This window comes from Suncus etruscus, chromosome 18 (assembly GCF_024139225.1).
Source record: "Suncus etruscus isolate mSunEtr1 chromosome 18, mSunEtr1.pri.cur, whole genome shotgun sequence".
In the NCBI taxonomy this organism is placed as follows: domain Eukaryota; kingdom Metazoa; phylum Chordata; class Mammalia; order Eulipotyphla; family Soricidae; genus Suncus; species Suncus etruscus.
In genome coordinates, this window is record NC_064865.1 from 3,955,799 (window position 1) to 3,979,661 (window position 23,863).

Genomic DNA, 23,863 nt, shown 5'->3' on the forward strand with positions numbered 1-23,863 from the left:
ACAAATTGAATTAGTTTGTTCTTCTGGGGGCCATACATTACTGTGTTCATAGATCACTCCTGGCAAACTTAGAGGAACATATGGGATGCTGGAGATCAGAATTGGGATGGCTGCGTGTAAGACAAGAGCCCCACCTGATGTACAATCTCTCTGGCCCCCAAAATGAATTTTAGAACTAAAAAAATCAATATATAAAATTTCTTATACATGCCAAAATGGAGATAACAGTAAATTTGAAAATAAGACCACCAAGAAAGAAAGAAAGAAAGAAAGAAAGAAAGAAAGAAAGAAAGAAAGAAAGAAAGAAAGAAAGAAAGAATGAAAGAAAGAAAGAAAGAAAGAAAGAAAGAAAGAAAGAAAGAAAGAAGGAAAGAAAGAAGGAAAGAGAGAAAGAAAGAGAAAGAGAGAAGGAAAGAAAGAAAGAAGGAAGGAAGAAAGGAAGGAAGAAAGGAAGGAAGAAGAAAGAAAGAAGAAAGAAGAAGAAAGAAAGAAGAAAGAAAGAAAGAGAAGAAAGAAAGAAAGAAAGAAAGGGGCCGGGCGGTGGCGCTAAAGGTAAGGTGCCTGCCTTGCCTGCGCTAACCTTGGACGGACCGCGGTTCGATCCCCCGGTGTCCCATATGGTCCCCCAAGCCAGGAGCAACTTCTGAGCACATAGCCAGGAGTAACCCCTGAGCATTCCCGGGTGTGGCCCAAAAACCAAAAAAAAAAAAAAAGAAAAGAAAGAAAGAAAAAGAAAGAAAGAAAGAATGAAAGAAAGAGAGAGAGAGAGAGAGAGAGAGAGAGAGAAAGAAAGAAAGAAAGAAAGAAAGAAAGAAAGAAAGAAAGAAAGAAAGAAAGAAAGAAAGAAAGAAAGAAAGAAAGAAAGAAAGAAAATAAAGCCATAGCTATTATCCTCTGCTATATTCTAGGTTTTTAGGTATAGTTTACGTTATATAAGTGCCATTTGAAAGTATTTCTTGGAGGGCTTGTTTAGTGGATGAATTCTCTTAACTATTTTGTTGTCGGAAACATCTTTATTGAGTGATAGTCTCACTAGCTGGATTATTCTTGATTGGAAATTTTCTCTATTCAGCACTTTTTTGTTTGTTTTTGTTTTGTTTTTTTGGTCCACACCGAGTGACCTTCAGGGGTTACTCCTGGCTATGTGCTCAGAAATTGCTCCTGGCTTGCAGGAACTATATGGGATACCATGGATCGAACCAAGGTCTTTCCTGGGTCAGCAGCATGCAAGGCAAATGCCCTGCCACTGCACTGTTTCCAGGCCCTCTATTCAGCACTTTGTTTTTTGTTTGTTTGTTTGTTTTTGGGGTCACACCCGGCAGCTCTCAGGGGTCACTCCTGGCTCCACGCTCAGAAATCACTCCTGGCAGGCTTGGAGGACCATATGGGATGTCGGGATTCGAACCACAACTTTCTGCATGCAAGGCAAATGCCCTATCTCCATGCTATCTCTCTGGCCCTTCTATTCAGCACTTTATATGCATTATACATTGCTCCCTTCTGGGCTGTAGTGTATCTATGGAGAAATTTGATGACAGTGTACTTGGGTTTGATCTTGGGAACTCTGCATGTCCTCTGAGATCTCTCCCTGATTTTTCTTTCATTTTTTTTTTGGGGGGGGCCACACCCGGCTGTGCTCAGGGGTTACTCCTGGCTATCTGCTCAGAAATAGCTCCTGGCAGGCATAGGGGACCATATGGGATGCCGGGATTCGAATCAACCACCTTAGGTCCTGGATCAGCTGCTTGCAAGGCAAACGCTGTTGTGCTATCTCTCCGGCCCCTCTCCCTGATCTTTCTGTTCATAGTTTTATGAGGAGTTCTCTATGTAATTCTTTGCTCCTCTTTTACTCTTTTTAGGATTCACTTTATATTTTTATCTTGGCTTTTTTTTTTTAAATCATACCCAGAGATGCTCAAAGCATAATCCTTACTCTGTGCTCAGGGATCACTACTGGTGGGAGTAGCTTAATTCAAGCTTTAGTGTAGATTTATTGTGATTGCTGAAGGTGTGATTGCAAATCCTTCTTATTTAGCCATAGGTGCTCCCTCTCCTTCACTATCAGATTTAAAGATTATAACTCTTATTTACCTTTGTGACATTTCACTAATAAACCTGTGCCCACTTTTTCTGTTTTTAGACATATTAATCACATTGTTTGAGGTCTGTATTGCAGACATAACATAACAGTGAATTTTCCTTTGTGAGCTAATCTGAAATTTTTTCCCCAGTTTTTTTTTTTAAATAATTTTTCAGGATTCAAACCATAGGTCTCAACATGCAAGGCAAATGCTCTAATGTGAAGTCACGTCTCCAACCCTAAATTTTCCTAAATAAATTAATGAAGATCATTTGAATCTATTATTTTGACATGTATTTTATTTCAATTCTATCTTAATATTTTGTTACATAATGGACAACCTATTTATAAATTGTTTTTCTCTGAATGTCAACAGAATCTTAAAATTTGTTTTCTGAGGACTGGAGATAGTAGAGCGAGTAAGATGGTTGGCTTTCACATAGCTGATATATGGCCCCCAAGCACCACCAAGAATGAACTTAGATCACAGTGCTAGCAGTAAGCCCTAGGTACAGTTGGGTGTGGCTCCTAAAACAAAAATAGCTTAAAATACTTTTCATATTTGTGATTTTATTCCATTTTTGTTTAATTTTGGACACTTCCCCCAGGGATTATTTCTGACTTTGTGTTTAGGGGTAATTTCCAAAAATTCTGGGGGTATGATGTGGCATTAGGGATTGAACCTAGGTCTCCTGCATGCAAAACATGTGTTCCCAACCTTTGAACCATCTCCGTGGTCTAAATTTCTAGTGGTTCTGTATGCTAATAATGTTATTTCCTTGTTGTTGGTTTTATTTTTGTGCCACATCTGGTGGCGCTCAGTGCTTATTTCTGACTGTGTGCTCAGGAATCACACCTTGGGAGATCAAATATGGCGCTGGAGACTGAACCAGAGTGTTAGTACAATAGGTAAGGCCTTTACCGTGCAAATGGCCAACATGGGTGTGATCACGGGTACCATATATGTAACTAACCATCAACTGGAATGGTTTTGTGCAATGTAAGTGTCTTATCCACTGTACTATCTTTCTAGCCCTGTTAATATTTTTCTATGTAGCTCTGTTTTCTGATTTTCTTGCTGGATTTGCACTTTTGGTTTGTCAGTTTTAAATAATAATCTTGAGGCCTACGTGATAATCATCCTCTTTTTCCTTGCAGGGATTTTCCTGCCCACCCCCCTCGGGTTTACCAGGGCATTTTCCCCAATCATGAACATTTCTTTGAGCTAAAAGTACAAGACTTATTCAAATACAAAATAATTACCAGTCTCTCTGTTCTAATTCATTGCAGGAGCCGTAGGAATATATTCAGGTACTTCTTAAACCATGCACATATAGTTTAGTCATGTCCTTTTGAATCAGATTTCAAGAAGCGTGTGGAGTAATAGGTATCTACATTACCCAAAGTTCCTGTGGCAAATGGAAATCAACTTCAGGAGAATCTAGAGGCAGTTTAACGAAGGGACTGTTGGCAGACACATGTGCAGGTTTAAAGAACTCACGTGGGGGGAAAGGTGAAGCACCCAGGAGTTCTTGATAGTGGGAAGCTTGTCTACACTCTGGTCTGAGCAGCAGGGAGCGGGGTCAAGGGTCAAGAGAGGTAAGAGATGGAAAAGAGCTATCCATAAGGAGTTGTGCCACCTCAATAACTGGGTGGCACACTTCTCAAGAGATAAGGTTGGGGTGGGAGAAAATTAATTAAGAAATTTAATTAAGAAAATTTTAATTTTTAATTTTTTAATTTAATTTTAATCAACAAATAATTAAGAAATTTCTTTTATCTTATCTCTTCCCACCATCTTATCTCCTATTGGTTTCTCCATTTAGCCAAATGGAGCAGCAAAATGTAGCTCAAAAATGGGTGCAGGTTGGAAACAAGGATGGAGGCTGCAGGGGTTAACTTGGACAAAGGAAGGCAGGGAAAAATATCTAGATTTGAATTAGGGGAAAATGGCAAACTACATGGTACCTTATTTTGACACCAGTTTATGAGTTGAAGGACTTGTGCTCGTGGAAGATGTATGTCTATCGACAGTGTTTGTGTCAGACAAACTCAAACTCACTGTTGGCTTTTTCCTACAGTGTGCCTTTCTGGATGAAGGAGAAGACCAAGAGGCTTATTAATGAGATAAAAGAAGTCGAGGAGCTTGAAAACTGGCGGCCAGCAACCCCCGTGCTACAAAGTATATGCCATTCAGGTGGGTTTTGTACAGTTCAAAAAATCAGAAATGGGCAAGCCCAGAGAAGGTTATTTTTTAAGAGCTTTGCCATGAAGAGCACAAAATCTCATTATGGGTGGTGCCTTCTTCCTCAAGGCAGTCCTTTGGAATGAAGTCATACCTGTGGCCTCACTGGTTGAGTTGAGAAATGTTAGTCTTGTAGCAGAATGTACCTTTAATTTCATGCCTCTGTCTACAGGTTTTAGTGGTTCTTTGGACAATTCAAGACAATTCTGAGCAGAAACAGAAAGCACGCACTGATTGTTACTTTGGAAAGTCTTCTCCATTTGATTGATTTAGTCAGGTTCTTCCAGATGATGAAATACTTGATGAGGCAGCTTTCCTTTTCTTTTTTTACTTCTAATTTTGAAAATTTACAGTTACATAAATGTCACAATGAATAAACATCAAATTATTCTTTTATATATAGTTAGCATTTGCCTAGATTTTGCACTCTTTCATAGTATTCTATTATTTTGCTGAATTATTTAGCGTAAATGACAGATATGGTATCATAAACCTTTAGTCTTACTTTCACGCTTTAATATGAATCCTCTAAAAATCACAATACAAATATTGATTTTGTGGTTTATGGGCAATAGCTAGTGGTGCCCAGTACATACTTATAGCTCTGCACTCAGAGAAATACTCTTATTGGTGCTCAGGGCATCAAATGGAATGCAAGGGATTAACCCAAGTTGGCCATGTGTAAGGCAAGCACCTTACTCTATACTAGTGAACACCAAATATTAAATTCAGAGAATTGAACAATGATATATTACTATTAGCATGCAATTCATTCAGTTGAATTTGGTCTTCTAAGGAAGCAGTATCAACATGCACATATCATTTGAGTTTTCATTATATTTAGTGAAATAATTTTACTAATACTTTAGCGAGATTTTTCATGCTCACTTGTATATGTCAGAAAAGCTATGAATTTCTACCAGATAAGTGATACCATTACCCTGTAATTCATTCATTACTTCTGGATGAGTTTGTCTATACTTCCAAGTAAGGTGATAAAAACTTTTTAGTTTTATTTTATTTTATTTTTGAATTTTTGAGCCACACCCAGCCGCACTCAGGGTTTACTCCTGGCTCTGAGCTCAGAAATCACACCTGGGGCTGGAGCGAAGGTGCAGCAGTAGGGAGTTTGCCTTGCACTCGCTGACCCAGGATGAACTGCAATTTGATCTCCTGGAGTTCCATATGGTCCCCAAAGCCAGGAGTAACCCCTGAATGTCACCAGGTGTGGCCCAAAAAAACAAAAAAATTAAAAATAAAAATAAAAAAATAGAAGAAGAAAAAAAGAAATCACAACTGGCAGGCTGGGGGACCATGTGGGATGCTGGGAATCAAACCCGTGTCTTTCCCAGGTTGGCTGAGTGGAAGGCAAACACCCTACTGCTGTGCTATCTCTCCAGCCTCTTTATTTTCTCTTTAAAATTTTTTTCCTGGGCCCGGAGAGATAGCACAGCGGCGTTTGCCTTGCAAGCAGCTGATCCAGGACCAAAGGTGGTTGGTTCGAATCCCGGTGTCCCATATGGTCCCCCGTGCCTGCCAGGAGCTATTTCTGAGCAGACAGCCAGGAGTAACCCCTGAGCACCGCCAGGTGTGACCCAAAAACCAAAAAAAAAAATTTTTTTTCCTGTTACTTTTTTTTTTTTTAATATGAATCTTAGAGCTTCTTATATAGAAATCAAGAAAAAAACATTTGGAGGAAAACATGAAGAACAAAAGTTAACCCTATCAGCGAGGCAATGACTTCAGTAGGCAAACCAAGTATGGAGCTTTTTCAGAGTCAATCTCCCTTTCCACTAAAGAGACTCCATTGGTTGGCTACTGAGAGCTGTAGATTTGGTCTGTCTTAAATCTCACAGTGGTAAAAGAGAACGGGAACCTACATTGACACTCAAAGGGCCCAAGACACGAGACATGATGTCCGCCCCACTTGACAAGTTTTGAAAGACACTTCTAAAGGGAATGAAGCATGCTCAGGGCGCAGTACTCTGGTGCTGTCTTTAGATAAGTAGTAGGAATTGCTAAACCCCCCTGACCACTCTTTCTGTTAACACATCAGCCTCCTCTGAACTTTTTCTGGGAAGAAGACCTACCTTTCTTTCTCAACAAAGACAAGAAGAAAAAAAAAAGAAAAGAATTTCGAAAAAGGAAAAATGATGCTGAAAGATTCCTCAAATATATGAACTGCTGAGAAACTTTGGCTTCTACCATTGAAAGAAGATCAGTGGTAACTACTGGTATGGGTAGATAATGGAAAGCACAATATAGAAGCAAATAAAGGTCCGCAGATGTAGGTGGAACAGAAAATATTCTCAGAAGGTAGTAGGGTGTTTTGAAAAGGAATCCAACACAGTAAAGAAAATAAAGAAAAGGAGGAATATACCATTGCAGAAGATTAACATCATTCTCTAGCTTTCAAAGATGTTTATATAATTCCTACATGCTTCTTTTGCCCCTTCTAAACAAACCACCCCAAAACCTCAAGTTGATATTGCTGTAAACCTAAGATAGACATGATTTCAAGGAAAGCTCTGTTAAATAATTAGGCTTCTGAAATTTTATGGCCATATTTTATGGAAATTAGGATAATTTTCACTCAATTTGGACTTATCCATATATGAATTTCAGTAGTACAGAATGTCCAAGATTAGGAAGGTGAACTTGGGGTAGAAAGTACCTTGTATGTGGATGTATGTTTGGAGAAACTAATAGCAAAATTCCAGATGGGAAACAGATGTATTTTAGCTGTTTTACTTTGCTTTTTTCAAAGCACAATGATGTTGAACCTATTAGTTATGAAGATCCCTTTCTCATATTTTGGTTCTTTTTCTTTTGTAAATAAAAATGACTGTCCACATGTGTGCTTATGTGTGTGTGTGTGTGTGTGTTCATTTCTTGCTTTCAATCACTGAAGCTCATAGGCCTAATGAAAACTGTATATAGCTAACATATGTAAGTAAGTTAATTATAGAACATTGTACGTAATGTATTCTAACTTTGGTCTTGGGAAAAATGAATATCGGAGGCCCTAGGATAGTTCAGATGGTTGGATACCTGTCATCTAAGCATGAGCCTGAATTTGATTCTTGTCTTTACCCCATTACCACCAGGTAAGATCCTGGTAGCAGTGTTGTTGGGATTTCTGATGCTACAAGTGTGCAACACTGGAGAGCATCACAACTATGTGGAAGCACACAACCAAGGATACAACTACTGTACATTACAACAATGATGGCAACAAGGGGAAGGGTAGGGGAAATTTCTTATAATTGACCTTTGTGTAGTAGAGGGGAAATTATGTTATCCAGAGAATAACACTAAAGTCCAAATAAGCTAAATTGAGATAATTTCAAGATTGCAACTATAATATGTCCTTTGAGTTATCAAACTTTAAGATATTAGAGTATCTAATTTCTAATTTTCTACAAATACAAATATTTTAGGTCTATAAGTGCTTTCACTAATTGCCTTTATTTCTAGTATGTGGTATTCAGCTTAGCTAGACTGTTTCTTTCCTTTACTCATAGGCATTCACTAAAACTCCAAAGTGTAGTTGGTGAAAGTCTTGTTTATAGGAGTTGAGTTGGTGAAGTAATTGAAAGTCAGCATTCCTCAAAATCATGCTAAAGTCTAGAGGAGAGTCTTCATTTTCCTGGCTGGAAAATCAGAAAAGCGTGACAGCTCTTCCCAAACTGAGCATGTGCTAGAAGTGGGATGGTACACTTTTATGGGGTCTACTGCTCCAGTTCTTTTTCTGGAAAACATGATGGAGCCCAGTTGTATATCTGGCATCCTTCTAATGCTAGGACACTCCAAGAGTTTACTGTTTGAACTCAACTTGGGGGAATGGACAGTCACTCATGACTTAAGGAGATAGCAGTCTTCCAAAACATGGACTTTGGAAGAAACAGGCACATGGGCAGTGAGCATTTCCTGGTGCTACTGAAGGAATCCAACCTGATATCAAATGAGAAGCCAAGGGGCTGGTGAGGTGGCGCTAGAGGTAAGGTGTCTGCCTTGCAAGCGCTAGCCAAGGAAGGACCGCGGTTCGATCCCCCAGTGTCCCATATGGTTCCCCCCCAAGCCAGGGGCAATTTCTGAGCGTTTAGCCAGGAGTAACCCCTGAGCATCAAACGGGTGTGGCTCCAAAAACCAAAAAAAAAAAAAAGAATAAAAAAATGCGAAGCCAAGTAGTCTATTCATTTATTTTCTGATGAACTGTGTTAGTATTCACCAAAACAGAGAGGTATGTGGGGGACAGTGTCTAGTCACTAGACTCTAGTGGGAACAGTGTGAATATGGTAAGGATCATCTGGATATAAATAAGTCCTTTAGGACTTATTACTACAGCAGGTAAGGCACTTGCCTTGCACTCAGCTGACCAACGTTCAATCTCCAGCTTGCTCTATGATTCCTTGAGCACCATAAGAAGTCATTCCTGAGTGCAGTCAGGAGTAACCTCTGAGCATATCCATATGTGGCTTAAAAAACAAATAAATAAAAAAAGTTCTGGGGCCAGAAAGATAGCACAGCAGTAGGATGTTTGCCTTGCATGCGGCCAACCCGGCAGGACCCGGTTCAATTCCCTCGCTTCCCACATGGCCCCACAGCCTGCCGGGGGTGATTTCTGAGCTCAAAAGCCAGGAGTAGACCCTGAGTGCTGCTGGGTGTGGCCCAAAACCCAGTCAACCAACCAACCAACCAATCAATCAATAAATAAAGTTAAAAAAACTATTAATAATAGGAGTGAAAAATTGGCATTCTTTTAGGAAGGGGGGACATAATGGATGTATGAGGCATAATTATATTAAAATGATGTATTTTTCTGAAATTTATATTTAACTGGGAACTTCAAACTTTTGGGGAGATTTTGAGTTACACTTGGTGATGCTTAGGGCTTTTTCCTGGCTCAATGGTCACCCTTGAAGATGCTGAAGGGACCATATACACTCACAGCATGAGATATTGAACCAATACCAGACATCCTCTAGGTAAGCATTTTAACTCTGTCCTATCTCTCCAACTTATCCATAGTACCTTGCATGTATGAGACTGTGCATTTCATCTCCAGGAACACCCTACATTGACAAATCTGATCCCCAGTGTTGGTTACCGTGACTTGACAGTAGCCATTTTGCTATAACCTCTCTGCCATTTTCCAGTTTTGCACCGGCAAGCTGCCTACGTGCTGTTTTGCTACAAGGCCCCAGAGCCAGCAGGAAAAAAAGCAGCCACAAAAGTAATAAATAACTTCTTAGCCCAGGGGAGAGGAACACAGCCTGGTACCACTCCCAGAAATGAAGCCATACTCCCCTGGCCCACATACTTGAGTTAACAAGGCATTCATTATTGTTTTGTGCAACATTGTTTTTACAAAGTTAATTCTTTTTTTTTTTTTTTTTTTGGTTTTTGGGCCACACGGCGGTGCTCAGGGGTTACTCCTGGCTGTCTGCTCAGAAATAGCTCCTGGCAGGCACGGGGGACCATATGGGACACCGGGATTCGAACCTACCACCTTTGGTCCTGGATGGACTGCTTGCAAGGCAAACGCCGCTGTGCTATCTCTCCGGGCCCACAAAGTTAATTCTTAAGAACATTGCCCCACCATAAATCTGTTAAGAGCTCGGGAATGTGATCAAGCAGACCCTACCCAGGGTCACAGGGTGTCTCTATGGTAACTGCTAATCTAGCATGACTTGCAAATTGTTTTACCCCCTGCCCCACTGCCCACTTTCCATATTTGGGGAATGATGTATTTTCTTTGTTCCACCCCACCTGTACTGTGTTTATACCTTATTTGGAATAATGGAGTGGCCTGCAACTCCAGAAGAATGATTGACATTACCTTTTGCCTGCCCCTCTTTACCTTGTCTATATAAGAGGATGCAGGATCACATTAAAGTGCCTTTGAACGGATTTTCTGTCTTGGGTCATTTGTTATTAACCTCTCTCAGATTTTTTCAAGGTGCAGTTGTGTTATCTGAGCTTTGCAAAATAAAGGTGCGGTTGTTCGTGAGCCTTTCGTCCACTCTCTGCTGGCCGGGCCCCTTCGGGGGGCTTACAGGACACCCGCACCCCAGCACCAGAATGGTGTGACCTCTGACACACTATACCTAAGTACCCAAGTGTGTGTTAGCACCATTGTCAAGTGTCTGATCTCAGGACATCTCAACAATACAACAGTAAAAGAGAAGAAAAGGGAAGAAGAGTATGGGCAAGAAGGAAACCAAAAATATTTTTTTAAATTTTTATTGTTGATCAAAATATTTTTGACAGCTAGGTTAGGTTAAAACAGGAGGAAGAAATAACTCACCATAAAGGATGAGGGTGGGAAGAAAGTGGACAGCACAACCTAGAAACCCTGCTGCAGACTTCCTTATTTCTCTTGATAAATTTGATAAAAAAAAAAACCAATCTTGTTTTTTCATGTCATTTTCTCAAACTGTGTTTCATTCTTGTCAGTATGTACAAGGAAAAAGTTTCAAAAATTTCAAAAAGAAATTTGTTTATAAGATCTACTGTAACACAGATTAAATGGCTCAAAGCCAGATGTATTGAATTTCTTAGTTTGGATCCTAGAATCTGAAATCAAAATGTCAGCAAGATTGGTTTCTTCTTGGGGCCTTAAAGAGACACTGCATTTCAAGCCTGTCTCAGTTTCTGGCAATTTTAAGTGTTCCATGGCTTATAGTCAATCCATCCTCTTCTCTATATCTGTCTTCACCTAGTGTTCTTCCTGTGTATTGTGTCTTTTCATTTTGGGGGTTGGGCTTCACTGGATTGTTCTGAGGGCTGACTCCAAGCTCAGTGCTCAGTGATCACTCCTGGTGGTGTTTGGGGGACCATATGCAGTGTTGGGGATTGCACCTGGGTAGGCTGCATGCAAGGCATGTGCCTTACCTTTTCCCACCCTCATTTTTTTCTTGTAAGGAAACCAGTTGTAGGAGATTCAGACCCATCTATCTACTCCAATATGACTCTGACTCATTTCAACTATAAAGAATTCGTCCCATTATTTTGGAGGGACGGGGCCACACCTAGTACTGTTTAGAGTTTACTTATCACTCTGTGCTCAATTGCTCAATGATCACTGCTAGTTGTGGTTGTGGTACCATATGGGATTCTGGGGATTAAACCCAAATCAGCACCATAGGAGGCAAATACCCTACCTGCTGTATTATTGTTCCAGATCCCAAAAAGTTTCTACTTCAAAGCAAGGATATATTAACAAGTGACATGGATTAGGACTTGAATTTACCTGTTTAGTAACAATTCAACCCACAACAGGGCTAAAATATTTTCCTCACTTTACAAATTCTTGCTTGTTTTAATATTTCTGATTCTTTAAAAAAAATAAAGTAGACAGGGCATGCTAGTTAAATTTTTCAAATTCAAGTAATCATGAAAAACTTGAAAATACAAATGGCCAATAGACACACGAAAAAATGCACCACATCACTAATCATCAGGGAGATGCAAATCAAAACAACTATGAGGTACCATCTCATGCCACAGAGATTGGCGCACGTCACAAAGAATGAGAACAAGCAGTGCTGGCAGGGATGTGGAGAGAAAGGAACTCTTATCCACTGCTGGTGGGAATGCGTCTGGTCCAAATTTGTGGAAAGCGATATGGAGATTCCTCCCAAAACTGGAAATCGAGCTCCCATTCGACCCAGCTATACCACTCCTAGGGATTTACCCTAGGAACACAAAAATACAATACAAAAATCCCTTCCTCACACCTATATTCATTGCAGCACTATTTACCATAGCCAGACTCTGGAAACAACCAAGATGCCCTTCAACAGACGAATGGCTAAAGGAACTGGGGTACATCTACACAATGGAATATTATGCAGCCGTCAGGAGAGATGAAGTCATGAAATTTTCCTACACATGGATGTATATGGAATCTATTATGCTGAGTGAAATAAGTCAGAGAGAGAGAGATAGACGCAGAAGTCTCCCTCATCTATGGGTTTTTAGAAGATTAAGGACTTTATTGTAATAATGCCCAGAGACAGTAGAGATGAAGGCCAGAAGGACCGGCTCACAATATGAAGCTCACCACCAAGATTGGTGAGTGAAGTTAGGGAAATAACTACATTAATAACAATCATGGCAATCTTATGAGAGAAGTAGAATGTCTGTCTCAAATCCAGGCAGGGGTGGGGAAGGAAGGAGGGGAGTCATTGGTGGTGGCAGTGTTGCATTGGTGCAAGAGTGTATTCTGTTTATGATTGAAACCCAACTACAAACATGCTTGTAATCATGGTGTTTAAATAAATTGTTTTTTTTTAAAAAGGGGTATATTAGTAGAGGAACAAATTTTGGCTCCATGAGATGCCAGTCACCACCTAGGCCACGCTCAGACCAAGGCAACAACGGGCCCTGCTGAGATCTGGCGAGATCTTCTTAGTTCGTGCCGACTTGGGCGCGATGTCGAGAGATGAAGAAGGCTGATGAGTTGAATGTGGACTGTTTCCCAGAGCCTGGGTAGGCCCCACCTTGGACTGAGGGCCGAGTCCCGTTAGTTCTCGCGAGACTTGCTGCTTGGCTCCCGCCTCCCTCCCTCTGCGCCTGCGCGGACCACCTCGCCTAGCTCCCTCTGCGCCTGCGCAGACCTCCTCACCGCCTACCTCCCTTCTGCGCTTATGCAGACCACCACAACACGAACCTTCTCACCTTCTGCGCCTGCGCGGATCTCCTCACACTTTACCTCCTTCTGCGCCTGCGCAGATCTCCTCACAGCCTACCTCCCTCTGCGCCTGCGCGGACCTTCTTATCTTCTGCGCCTGCGCAGACCTCCTCAAAGCCTCCCTCCCTTTTGCGCCTCCCTTCTGCGCCTGCGCGGACCTCCTCCGTGCAGAAGGAAGGTCGCGTTGGGAGGAAGTGTGTCTGTCTTGAGTCCCGTGGCCGCCGCTCCGTTTCTCCTCCTCCTCCTCCTCCTCCTTGAAGCTCCTCTCGGCCTCTCGCCGAGACCCCCCGGCCGCCAAGATGCCTCGAATCATGATCAAGGGGGGAGTGTGGAGGAATACCGAGGTAAAAGGCTCTTCCCGCGCCTGCAGCCCTGCGCACCCCCTCGGCGCCGTGTGCGCATGCGCGGGCCCTTAGGGCCACTGGGGAGGGAGGATGCTCTTGCCTGGGGCTCTGGTCTCTTTGGGTTTTGGGGTCCAGGACCCTCTCCTGGGTGCCCGGGCCCCGTTCTCTGAGCGCCTTCAGGGCGAGGGAGGTGCGATCTATTGCCTGACTGACGGACACTCAAGAGTTGTTATGCATTGATGCATGAGGCGCCCTCCCTTTCCAGGAGCTGGAGCTGGGACATAACTTGAAGGGTCTCTTGGGGTACGCCCCCACACCCCCTATTCGTTCCCCTGGGCCCCCATTCTCCATACTCATACATAAAGAAGAGTGCTTTACTACAACTTTGTGTTTTTTTCTGTTGACTATTTTATTCTATTTTATTTTTATTATTAACTTTTTATTAAATCTAAATCATTAAATAATGATTAATAAAGAATCAATCATTTATATAATGAATAATTAATAAAAATAAAATAGAATAAAATAGTCAACAGAAACCCCACAAAGTTGTAGCAAATCACTCTTCATATTAATGTCTTTATACAGTTTGATGTCAAATATGATTGTAGTTGGGTTTCAGTCATGTAAAGAACACCCCCCTTTCACATTCCCATCACCATTGCTCCAAGTCTCCCACCTCCCTACCCTACTCACTCTCCCCACCTGTACTGTAGACAGGCTTTCTGCTTCCCTCGTTCATTCACATTGTTAATTGTCAGTGTAGTTATTTCTCTAACTGCACTCACCATTCTTTAGGGTGAGCTTCCTATTGTGAGCTGGACCTTCCAGCCCTCATCTCTGTAATCTCTGAGAATTATTACAAAAATATCTTATTTTTTTCTTAAAACCCATAGATGAGTGATACTATTCTGTGTCTATCTCCCTTAATTTTTTTTTCATTAGAGAAAGCGACTTGGTGGACGCCAGGACTGGGTGCGCCCTCTGGGGTTATCTGTCTGCACACCTCACGACAGAGACAGAGCCCAACCTCCTGTCTTCTTTATCTACCTGTCACTTTCTTACTCTACCCAAACTGCTTAAGGTCTTTATTTTTTTTCTTCTAGAAGTGGAGTGGGGTCATGCCTTTGTGGAGTCCAAAGGGTAGCAAGAGCAGTAGTGAAAGGAAAAAGATTGAAGGAGAGTTTGTTCTTCAGAATGCACTGAATTAGTCTCTATTTAGGCATGTTGTGTGGTTTTCGTGCTTTGTGTTTTGGTAGATCGTGTGCTTTCTTGGCATCCAGAGCCTTCTGCTTGGCACCCTTCTTAGAATCCTATTTGGAAACGTCTTGGTTCTTTTGCACATTCACCCTGTAGAAATTAGTTGCACTTCAGTTGATATCCATTGATTTTATTATCATTTGCTTTGTGCTTTTGCAAGCATCACAACTTGCATCTTCATAGCTTTCACATATGGGACCGAATTGTTTAAGTTGGAAAAGAAAAATGACTTTTGGAAGAGAGAAATGGGTATAGAATCAAGTAGCACAGTATCCTTCTGCAGTGGCCAAAGCCCTGAGTTTGATTTCTTTAGTTTAATGATTTTTTGTTATGTTATTTTGTTTGTTTGTTTGTTTTTGGGTCACACCCAGCGGTACTCAGGGGTTGGTTACTCCTGGCTGTCTGCTCAGAAATAGCTCCTGGGCTCGGAGAGATAGCACAGCGGTGTTTGCCTTGCAAGCAGCCGATCCAGGACCAAAGGTGGTTGGTTCGAATCCCGGTGTCCCATATGGTCCCCCGTGCCTGCCAGGAGCTATTTCTGAGCAGACAGCCAGGAGTAACCCCTGAGCACCGCCGGGTGTGACCCAAAAACCGGGCCCTTTTGTTATGTTATGTTTTGTTTTGTTTGTTTGAGGGCCACTCCTGGTGGAGCTTAGGGTTTTCTTCTATCTTTGAGCTCAGTGATCACTCCTGGTGTGCTCAGGAAACCATAGTAGTGGTGTCAGGCATCAAATCTGAATTTGCTGCAAGGTAAACGCCCCACATGCTGAACCATCTCTTTGACCCCCAAAGTCCTGCATTCTTTTAAAGTTTCTAATGAGAGTTATGGTTGGCGGGAGTGATCCCAATATGATGTAAATCAAGTCTTGTTTGGAAATAAACCAAAAAGCAAAATACTCCCAAGTAACATTTATCTGTGGTTTTTCTTTTTTTCTTTTTTTAAATCCCAGTGTTTACCTTGACTTTGCTTGCTGATTTGGAGAATTCCTTCCCTATATGGATACCTGTGAAATAGTAGCTACAGATAGGGAAAAGACTAGAGGGACAGCTGACTAGTGAAGGAAAATGTGCAATTTTTTTTTTGTTTTGTTTTTGGGCCACACCCGGCAATGCTCAGAGGTTCCTCCTGGCTGTCTGCTCAGAAATAGCTCCTGGCAGGCACGGGGGACCATATGGGACACTGGGATTCGAACCAACCACCTTTGGTCCTGGATCAGCTGCTTGCAAGGCAAACGCCACTGTGCTATCTCTCCGGGCCCGGAAAATGTGCATTTTTTAAGCAGATTTTGAAGAATTCTGAGCTATAAGTTTGAACATTAATATGGGGATTAATTATTGAAGGAAAAATACTATTCATCAATTTAAGGAAACTTCCCGAAGTTTATAATAATTCATGGAAGGTAGCTGTAGAGAAAATATTTTTCCTCCCATTTTTTTTTTTTTTTGTTTTTTTTGTTTTTTGGGCCACACCCGGTGACGCTCAGGGGTTACTCCTGGCTATGCGCTCAGAAGTCGCTCCTGGCTTGGGGGACCATATGGGACGCCGGGGGATCGAACCGCGGTCCGTCTCCTAGGCTAGCGCAGGTAAGGCAGGCACCTTACCTCCAGCGCCACCGCCCGGCCCTTTCCTCCCATTTTTTAACTTTTCCTTTTATTTAAACACTGATTACAAAGATGTTTATGATTTAGTTTTAGTCTTATAATGTACACCACCCTTCACCCGTGAACATTTCTCAACACCAGTGTCCCTGGTTTCCCTCCCACTTCCCCCCTGCTCTCTCTGGGGGCAGGCATTTAACTCTGTAGAGGCATTTTTTTGGGTGGAGGGTTCATACACAGCGGCGCTCAGGGGTTTCTCCTGGCTCCGCATTCAGAAATCACTCCTGGCAGGTATAGGGGGACCATATGGGATGCTGGGAATCAAATCACTGTCAGTCCTGAATCAGCTGTGTGCACAGCAGATGCCCTACCGCTGTGCTATTTCTCAGGCCCTTGAGGAAATATTTTTAAACGAATGAGCTCTATATATCCTTTTGATGACAGTGACAGTTTAACATTGGATAATATTTTTTATTTATTAAGTAGGATTTTTTGGGGGGGGTCATACCCGGTGACGCTCAGGGGTTACTCCTGGCTATGCGCTCAGAAATTGCATCAGGCTTGTGAGACCATATGGGATGCCGGAGAGATTGAACTGTGGTCTGTTGTAGGTCAGCCACGTGCAAGGCAAACGCCTTACCGCTGTGCCACCACTCCGGCCCCAGTAAGTAGGATTTTTATGATTGGACTGTCCTGACTTTTGTGTGGTGTGAGAGTAGGTACTTTACTAAAGAATCTTTTTCTGAGTTCCATTTTGTTGATTCTAGCTCATAGTAAATAATATTTTTAAGTTTTTAATGTTTTTACATTTTATTTGAGGCATGATGATTTATAATACTTTCCACGATAAGGCTTCAGTTATATGAGTTCGAGCCTGATACCTTCCACCAGTGTCCACTACCTTCCTAAAATTATCTCAGTAGCTTATCCTCCCACTTTCACTGCCCACTGTTAGAAAGCTAGGTGCAACTTTAAAAAAATAAAAAGGTGTGTGTGTCTCAGGCAATCCTAGGTTTAACTTTAAAAAAAGTGGAGTTTGTCTCTCTTGGAGTTTTGTGATTGAATCTACTTTTTCTTTGATATTACTTAAGGATGAAATACTCAAAGCAGCGGTGATGAAATATGGCAAGAACCAGTGGTCTCGGATAGCCTCGTTGCTGCATAGAAAATCAGCAAAACAGTGTAAAGCCAGATGGTATGTACCAGTTAATGAGTGGAAAACAGAAAAATGTCTTTAACTATCATGAAAAATTATGTTCTTTGAAACTCAACAACAACAACAAAAACAACAACAGAGCATTGCGATGGAATGGAGTGGAAATGTGAATTTAGATTCTGACTTAACTGTCACTTCCTGTGTGATCATATGCAAACCATTTTCTCTTCCCACTCTACTACCCTGTATAGAGGATATCTGGAGATCATGCTTGATCTTAACTGTTGGAGATTTCAGTTTATTAATGTGTTTTACGTGTGCTTTGTGATACATTAAATAATTCTTCTTTAGGGAGGTCATAAATGGTTATAAATAGATTGTGTTCCAAATGCTTATGTTAGTTCTTTTAGATTCTTAGTTTCTCAAATAAATAAGTAATGGTTAAATTTGTAGGCTAGCTCACAATAGTTTAATCTCTTCATTGTGCAATTTAAATATTATGTACTTGCCACCCCAAAATAAAAGCCATCACCGTACTTGTGGTGTCCCTTCTTACATCACAGAATAATGGATATAGCAAGTTCTTACACATATTCTTGTCATAAATGATCTAACCCATGTCATAGTAGGAACATCATTTTGGATCGTATGAGAGAGACTTAATTTCCTTTGTATATGAGTGGAGAAGAGGATCAAAATATAGAGAAGGGGATCCATTGAACCACTGAAAAAATTGTTTTGGTTTTTGCTTCTCTTTAGGGAGCTAAGTTCCTACTTTAATTTTTACTAGGACAAAAATATCTCATTTGCCATGCTCTCATCCGCTGATAGGAAAAGAGAGTTGAGTGGACTTGATTGTTTCACTGAAAAAATTAGACAAAAGTAGGTGATAAAAAGATATACTCAAATGTTTGAAGAAGGATAAGTCAAGTGTTGTGAGAATCAAGAGTTAGAAAGTGCTGTGAAAACTAAAAAAAAAAGGCATGGTCGGGCCCGGAGAGATAGCGCAGCGGCGTTTGCTTGCAAGCAGCCAATCCAGGACCAAAGGTGGTTGGTTCGAATCCCGGTGTCCCATATGGTCCCCCGTGCCTGCCAGGGGCTATTTCTGAGCAGACAGCCAGGAGGAACCCCTGAGCACTGCCGGGTGTGACCCAAAAACTAAAAAAAAAAAAAAAAAGGCATGAGAGTTGAAAAATTCAGGTGACTTTTTTTTTAACTTTGCATAATTAAAAATACTGTAGGATTTGGTGAAATGATAACTCGTAAGGGGGGTTAAGTGTAGCCAAACATATTCTGTTGTGAATATAAAAGCAGCTCTTATAATGTAAGTCGTTATGATAAAAAATTTGTGTTTTATTCAGAAATGTTCTTTGACTTACATGTGTTATTATATTAATTATATGTTATGTTACTATATTATGTTATGCCAGTTTACCTCAGTATGCTAACCAATTTTGTCTCGAATAAATTCTTACAATAAAAAAAGCAGCTCTTATAATTTCATCTTTTTTGAAAGATGAAATTTATTGCAGTTTTCAGATGCTAGAGAAAGCGTATCTGATGTGTAAATAGGATTTGATGGTAGGTGACTAATATGGTAGGTAATTAATATGCAGATTAATGTTTTTAATAGGTATGAGTGGTTGGATCCAAGCATTAAGAAAACAGAATGGTCCAGAGAAGAGGAGGAGAAACTCTTACACCTGGCCAAGTTGATGCCAACTCAGTGGAGGACCATTGCTCCAATCATTGGAAGAACAGCTGCTCAGTGCTTAGAGCACTATGAATTTCTTCTGTAAGTGAATACCCAAAAGCAATATAAAAATCTTCTGAATGAGACTAAATAAATTGTTAATATTTCTTTTTCTTTTTTTTGGTTTTTGGTTTTTGGGTCATACCCGGCGGCACTCAGGGATTACTCCTGACTCTGTGCTCAGAAGTTGCTCCTGGCAGGCTTGGGACCATATGGGATGCTGGGATTCAAACCACCATTCGTCCTGGGTTGGCTGCATGCAAGGCAAATGCCCTACCTCTGTTCTATCTTTCAGGCCCCCAGTCTTTTTTATCTTTAAACATTTAGTCTGTTTTAGTAAAGGTGGGAAACTAAAATTTTTAGAAATCACCTGTGATTTCTATTACATGCTTTAAAAATATTATACAAATACATATATTGTACATATATATTCACACAGAAAATTTTGAAAAATTAAAATAGGAAGTAAAAATTACCCATAATGACACTGCTGATGTTTAATCTTTTGGAACATCTGGTATCATTATTGCTTTAATTTATACAGTGACAATGCATTTGTGATTGAGGAGTTGCTTAGATTTTATCTGGTGAAGAAAAACCTGAAATAAGGGAATTTTAATGACATCATTTCAGGTGAAGCAGCATATAAATGCTTAATTTTATTATTGTCAATATTCAGTTTTAATTTTTGGAAAGTAATAGTGCCATTTCCAAAACCTGGTGTTTTCTTTCTTTTTTTTTTTTTTGGTTTTTGGGCCACACCCGGTAAGGCTCAGGGGTTACTCCTGGCTATGCGCTCAGAAGTTGCTCCTGGCTTGGGGGACCATATGGGACACCGGGGGATCGAATCGCGGTTCGTCCAAGGCTAGCGCAGGCAAGGCAGGCGCACTTTACCTTTAGCGCCACCGCCCGGCCCCTTCTTTCTTTTTTTTTGGCTTTTGGGCCACACCTGGAGGTGTGTAACAGGGTTACTCCTGGCTCTGTGCTTAGAAATCTCTCCTGGCAGACTCAAGGGACCATATGAGATGCCGGGAATCAAACTTGGGTCTGTCCTGGGTTGGCTGCATGCAAGGCAAACGCCCTGCCTGCTGTGTTATCTTTCTGGCCCCTGGTGTTTCTCTTTCTTTTCCTTTTTTTTTACCTTCCCTCCCCTCTTTTTTTTTTTTTTTTTTTTAACAAATTCAGATTAAACATTTTTAAGCTTGGTATTTCTAAGACTAAGTGGTATGATAATATGACTTACTTTGAAGCTCTTTCTTAGGGATAAAGCTGCTCAGAGAGACAATGAAGAGGAAACAACAGATGACCCAAGAAAACTTAAACCTGGAGAAATAGATCCAAATCCAGAAACAAAACCAGCACGGCCTGATCCAATTGACATGGATGAGGGTAAGTATATGCTTGTCAGTTTTTTTTTTTGGTAATTGTAACTTTACATCTCTTTTATTTTCTTGTTTTTTTTTGGGCCATACCTGGCGATTCTCAGTGGTAACTTCTGGTTCTGCACTCAGGAATTACGCCTGGTGGTTCTTGGGATCATATAGGATGCTGGGAATCAAACCCCGATAGCTACATGCAAAGCAAGCACAGTTTCCCACTGTACTATTTTTTTTGTTGTTGTTTGATTTTTGTTTTTGGGCCACACCCGGTGGCGCTTGGTTTACTTCTGCCTCTACTCTCAGAAATCATTCCTGGCAGGCTTGAGGGACCAAACAGGATGCTGTGGATCTAACCTGGGTCCATGCTAGGTTGGTCATATGCAAGGCAAATGCCCTACCATTGTGCTATTCCAGCCCACCCACTGTACTACTGCTCCAACCCCACATAAGAATCTTGTTTATGGGCTTGAAAGAACAAGCATATTTATAGAATTGAAAACTTTGTAGGTTTGAAGATAAATGTTTCCAAAAACAGATTGTGATGGGTAGGCTGCCTCATTATCACATGGAAAGTTTAGCAAATAGAGGTAGAATATCTTTCTGGGATGGGGATGGGGCAGTGGGTGTGATGGTAATTGTGAGATCAGATTTTTTCTTTTATTTTTAAGTAAAAGTGCTGGGACACCATGCATGCAAGGATTGAATCCAGACCTCCCACATACAAAGAATGTGCATAGCCCATTCACTGGAATAGCTTTTACTTTTCTTTCTATAAAATAATACAACAAATTGGGGCTGGAGTGATAGCACAGTGGTAGGGCCTTAGATCCCCGGCGTGTCCCATATGGTCCCTCAAGCCAGGAGCCATTTCTGAGCACATAGCCAGAGTAACCTCTGAGTATCACCAGGTGTGGCCCAAAAACAAAAGAACAAAAAATAGATAATACAACAAAACCAAGAGCCTTTGCTCTTGAGTATCTTAATATTAAATGAGAGAACTTGTCCATTTTTTTTAAGAATTGTCTGAACTGAGTTGTGTTCTATAATCAGTTTTGAAGGCACATAATTGCTCTTCTGGGGTCTGAATGATAGCACAGCAGGTAGGGCGTTCACCTTGCATGTGGCTGACATGGGTTCAATCCCTGGCAGTCATATGGTCCCCTGAGCCCACCAGGAGTGACTCCTCAGTATCATGTGGTATGGCCCAAAATCCAAACAAACAAACAAACAGAAAGTGCTCTACTTAAAACTTATTCCATAAATAATAGATTTATGTATTTTACTGTTCAATATCAAATTGGTTTCATTTGCAGTTGGCATTAAATAAAAAATTAGTATTTAAAATTGCTAAGAAATATCTTGACTATTTACTAGCTATTTGAATGCCCTACGTATTGTACTATCTCTGGCTTCAACTGCCTTATTTTTTTTTCTATGACTGACTTATTTAGAATAATGTCCTCAAAGTTCACCTACATAGTAGCCAGTAAGAATATTTCCTTATTTTTTTAATGTAGTCACTGTGAAGTTACAAAGTTATTCATGATTAGGTTCAGGCATACAGTGTTTCTTTTTTTTCCTTAACTTTAATAAATTGTTTGTTTTTTTAATATATAAAATCTTTATTTAAGCACCATGATTACAAGCATGATTGTAGTTGGGTTTCAGTCATAAACAGAACACCCCCTTCACCAGTGCAACATTCCCAACCACCAGTGCTCCCCCTACCTCCTTCCCAACCCTCGCCTGGTGGGAATGCCATCTAGTCCACCCTTTATGGAAAACAGTATGGAGATTTCTCAAAAAACTGGAAATTGAGTTCCCATACGATCCAGTTATGCCATTCGTAGGGTTATACCCTAGGAACACAAAAATAGAATTCAAAAATCCCTTCCTCACACCTATATTCAGCACCTATATTGCAGCACTTTTTACAATAGCCAGACTCTGGAAATAACCAAAATGCCTTTTAACAGGTGAATGGCTAAAGAAACTGGTACATATACATAATGGAATATTATGCAGCTGTCAGAAGAGATGAAATCATGAAATTTTCCTATACATCGGGGTCTCAAACTCGTGGCCCGCAGGCCTTTTGCGGCCCTCCGTACAACACTTTGTGGCCCTGCCCTAGAGGAATCTTTTTTTGTTTTGTTTTGTTTTAGTTGTTTGGGTCACACCTCCCCAATGTTCAAGGCTTACTACTGACTTTACATTCACAGATCACCCTGACTTTGCCTCCTGCGGCCCCCAGGTCAATTGAGTTTGAGACCCCTGCTATACATGGATGTACATGGAATCTATTATGCTGAGTGAAATAAGTCAGAGGGAGAGAGCTAGACACAGAATAGTCTCACTGATCTATGGGTTTTAAGAAAAAGTAAGGACATTATTGTAATAATTCTCAGACAGTAGAGACGAGGGTCTGAAGGACTGGCTCACAATATGAAGCTCACCATGAAGAGTGGTGCAGTTAGGGAAATAACTACACTAACCACTATCATGTATCATGACAATCTTTTTTTTTCTTTTTGTTTTTTTTGGGCCACACCCGTTTGATGCTCAGGGGTTACTCCTGGCTAAGCGCTCAGAAATTGCCCCTGTCTTGGGGGGACCATATGGTACGCCGGGGGATTGAACCACGGTCCTTCCTTGGCTATCGCTTGCGAGGCAGACACCTCTAGCGCCACCTCGCCGGCCCCTATCGTGACAATCTTAATGAGTGAAAGAAGTAGAATACCTGTCTCAAATTCAACTACCTTTTTTTTATATTAATTTTTATTTTGACCGAAGTGGATTACAAATCTTTCACAGTAATACTCTAGGTACATAGTGACATTGAATCAGAGGCATTACCACCACCAATGTTGTCCTCCTTCCACCCCTGTTCCCAGCATGCATCCCATATCTGCCTCCTTTGCCCCCCCGGACTGCTAGTATAACTGGTCCCCTCTGTGTCTAGCTTGTTGTAGATTGGGTATTGACTGTTGTCGTTGGCTTTGGATTTGGTGTTTAACTACCTCTTTAAAAATTTTTTTGTTTTGGGACACACCTGGCTTTGTGCTCTGGAATCAGTTCTGGCACTGTTTGGGGGATTTGAACCAGGGCTGGTTGCATGCAAGTAACCACTGTTGAAATGCATACAGCTAGATGATACTTTGCCTGTTTACATTTGCTTAGCTCTTTTCAGCACCCCTGTGAAACAGAATAATTTTTCCCATTTTGTGGGTGATGAAACTTACATGATGGTGTTATATGGGTTCACCTGGCAAACAGTTGAATTGTTGGACTGTTTTTTTTTTTTTTTTTGGCTTGGTTTTAAACTTTGATTCATTTTACTTGAAAGCCT

The 23,863-nt window shown here is 41.0% G+C and overlaps 2 protein-coding genes across 2 annotated transcripts in view; both read left to right on the plus strand.

Moving 5' to 3' along the window:
- The window catches only part of SPATS1 (spermatogenesis associated serine rich 1), a 30,115-nt gene extending 25,569 nt beyond the window's left edge, over positions 1-4,546 (plus strand). The window contains exons 7-8 of the mRNA XM_049765216.1: positions 4,162-4,277; positions 4,498-4,546. Coding sequence (XP_049621173.1) covers positions 4,162-4,277; positions 4,498-4,535 — 154 coding nt within the window. The 3' untranslated portion in view covers positions 4,536-4,546. The remainder of the gene's footprint in view (positions 1-4,161; positions 4,278-4,497) is intronic.
- Positions 4,547-13,184: 8,638 nt separating this feature from the next.
- Positions 13,185-23,863, plus strand: part of CDC5L (cell division cycle 5 like) — a 48,885-nt gene continuing 38,206 nt past the window's right edge. Inside the window, exons 1-4 of the mRNA XM_049765488.1 lie at positions 13,185-13,367; positions 17,318-17,421; positions 19,016-19,177; positions 20,397-20,524. Coding sequence (XP_049621445.1) covers positions 13,323-13,367; positions 17,318-17,421; positions 19,016-19,177; positions 20,397-20,524 — 439 coding nt within the window. The 5' untranslated portion in view covers positions 13,185-13,322. The remainder of the gene's footprint in view (positions 13,368-17,317; positions 17,422-19,015; positions 19,178-20,396; positions 20,525-23,863) is intronic.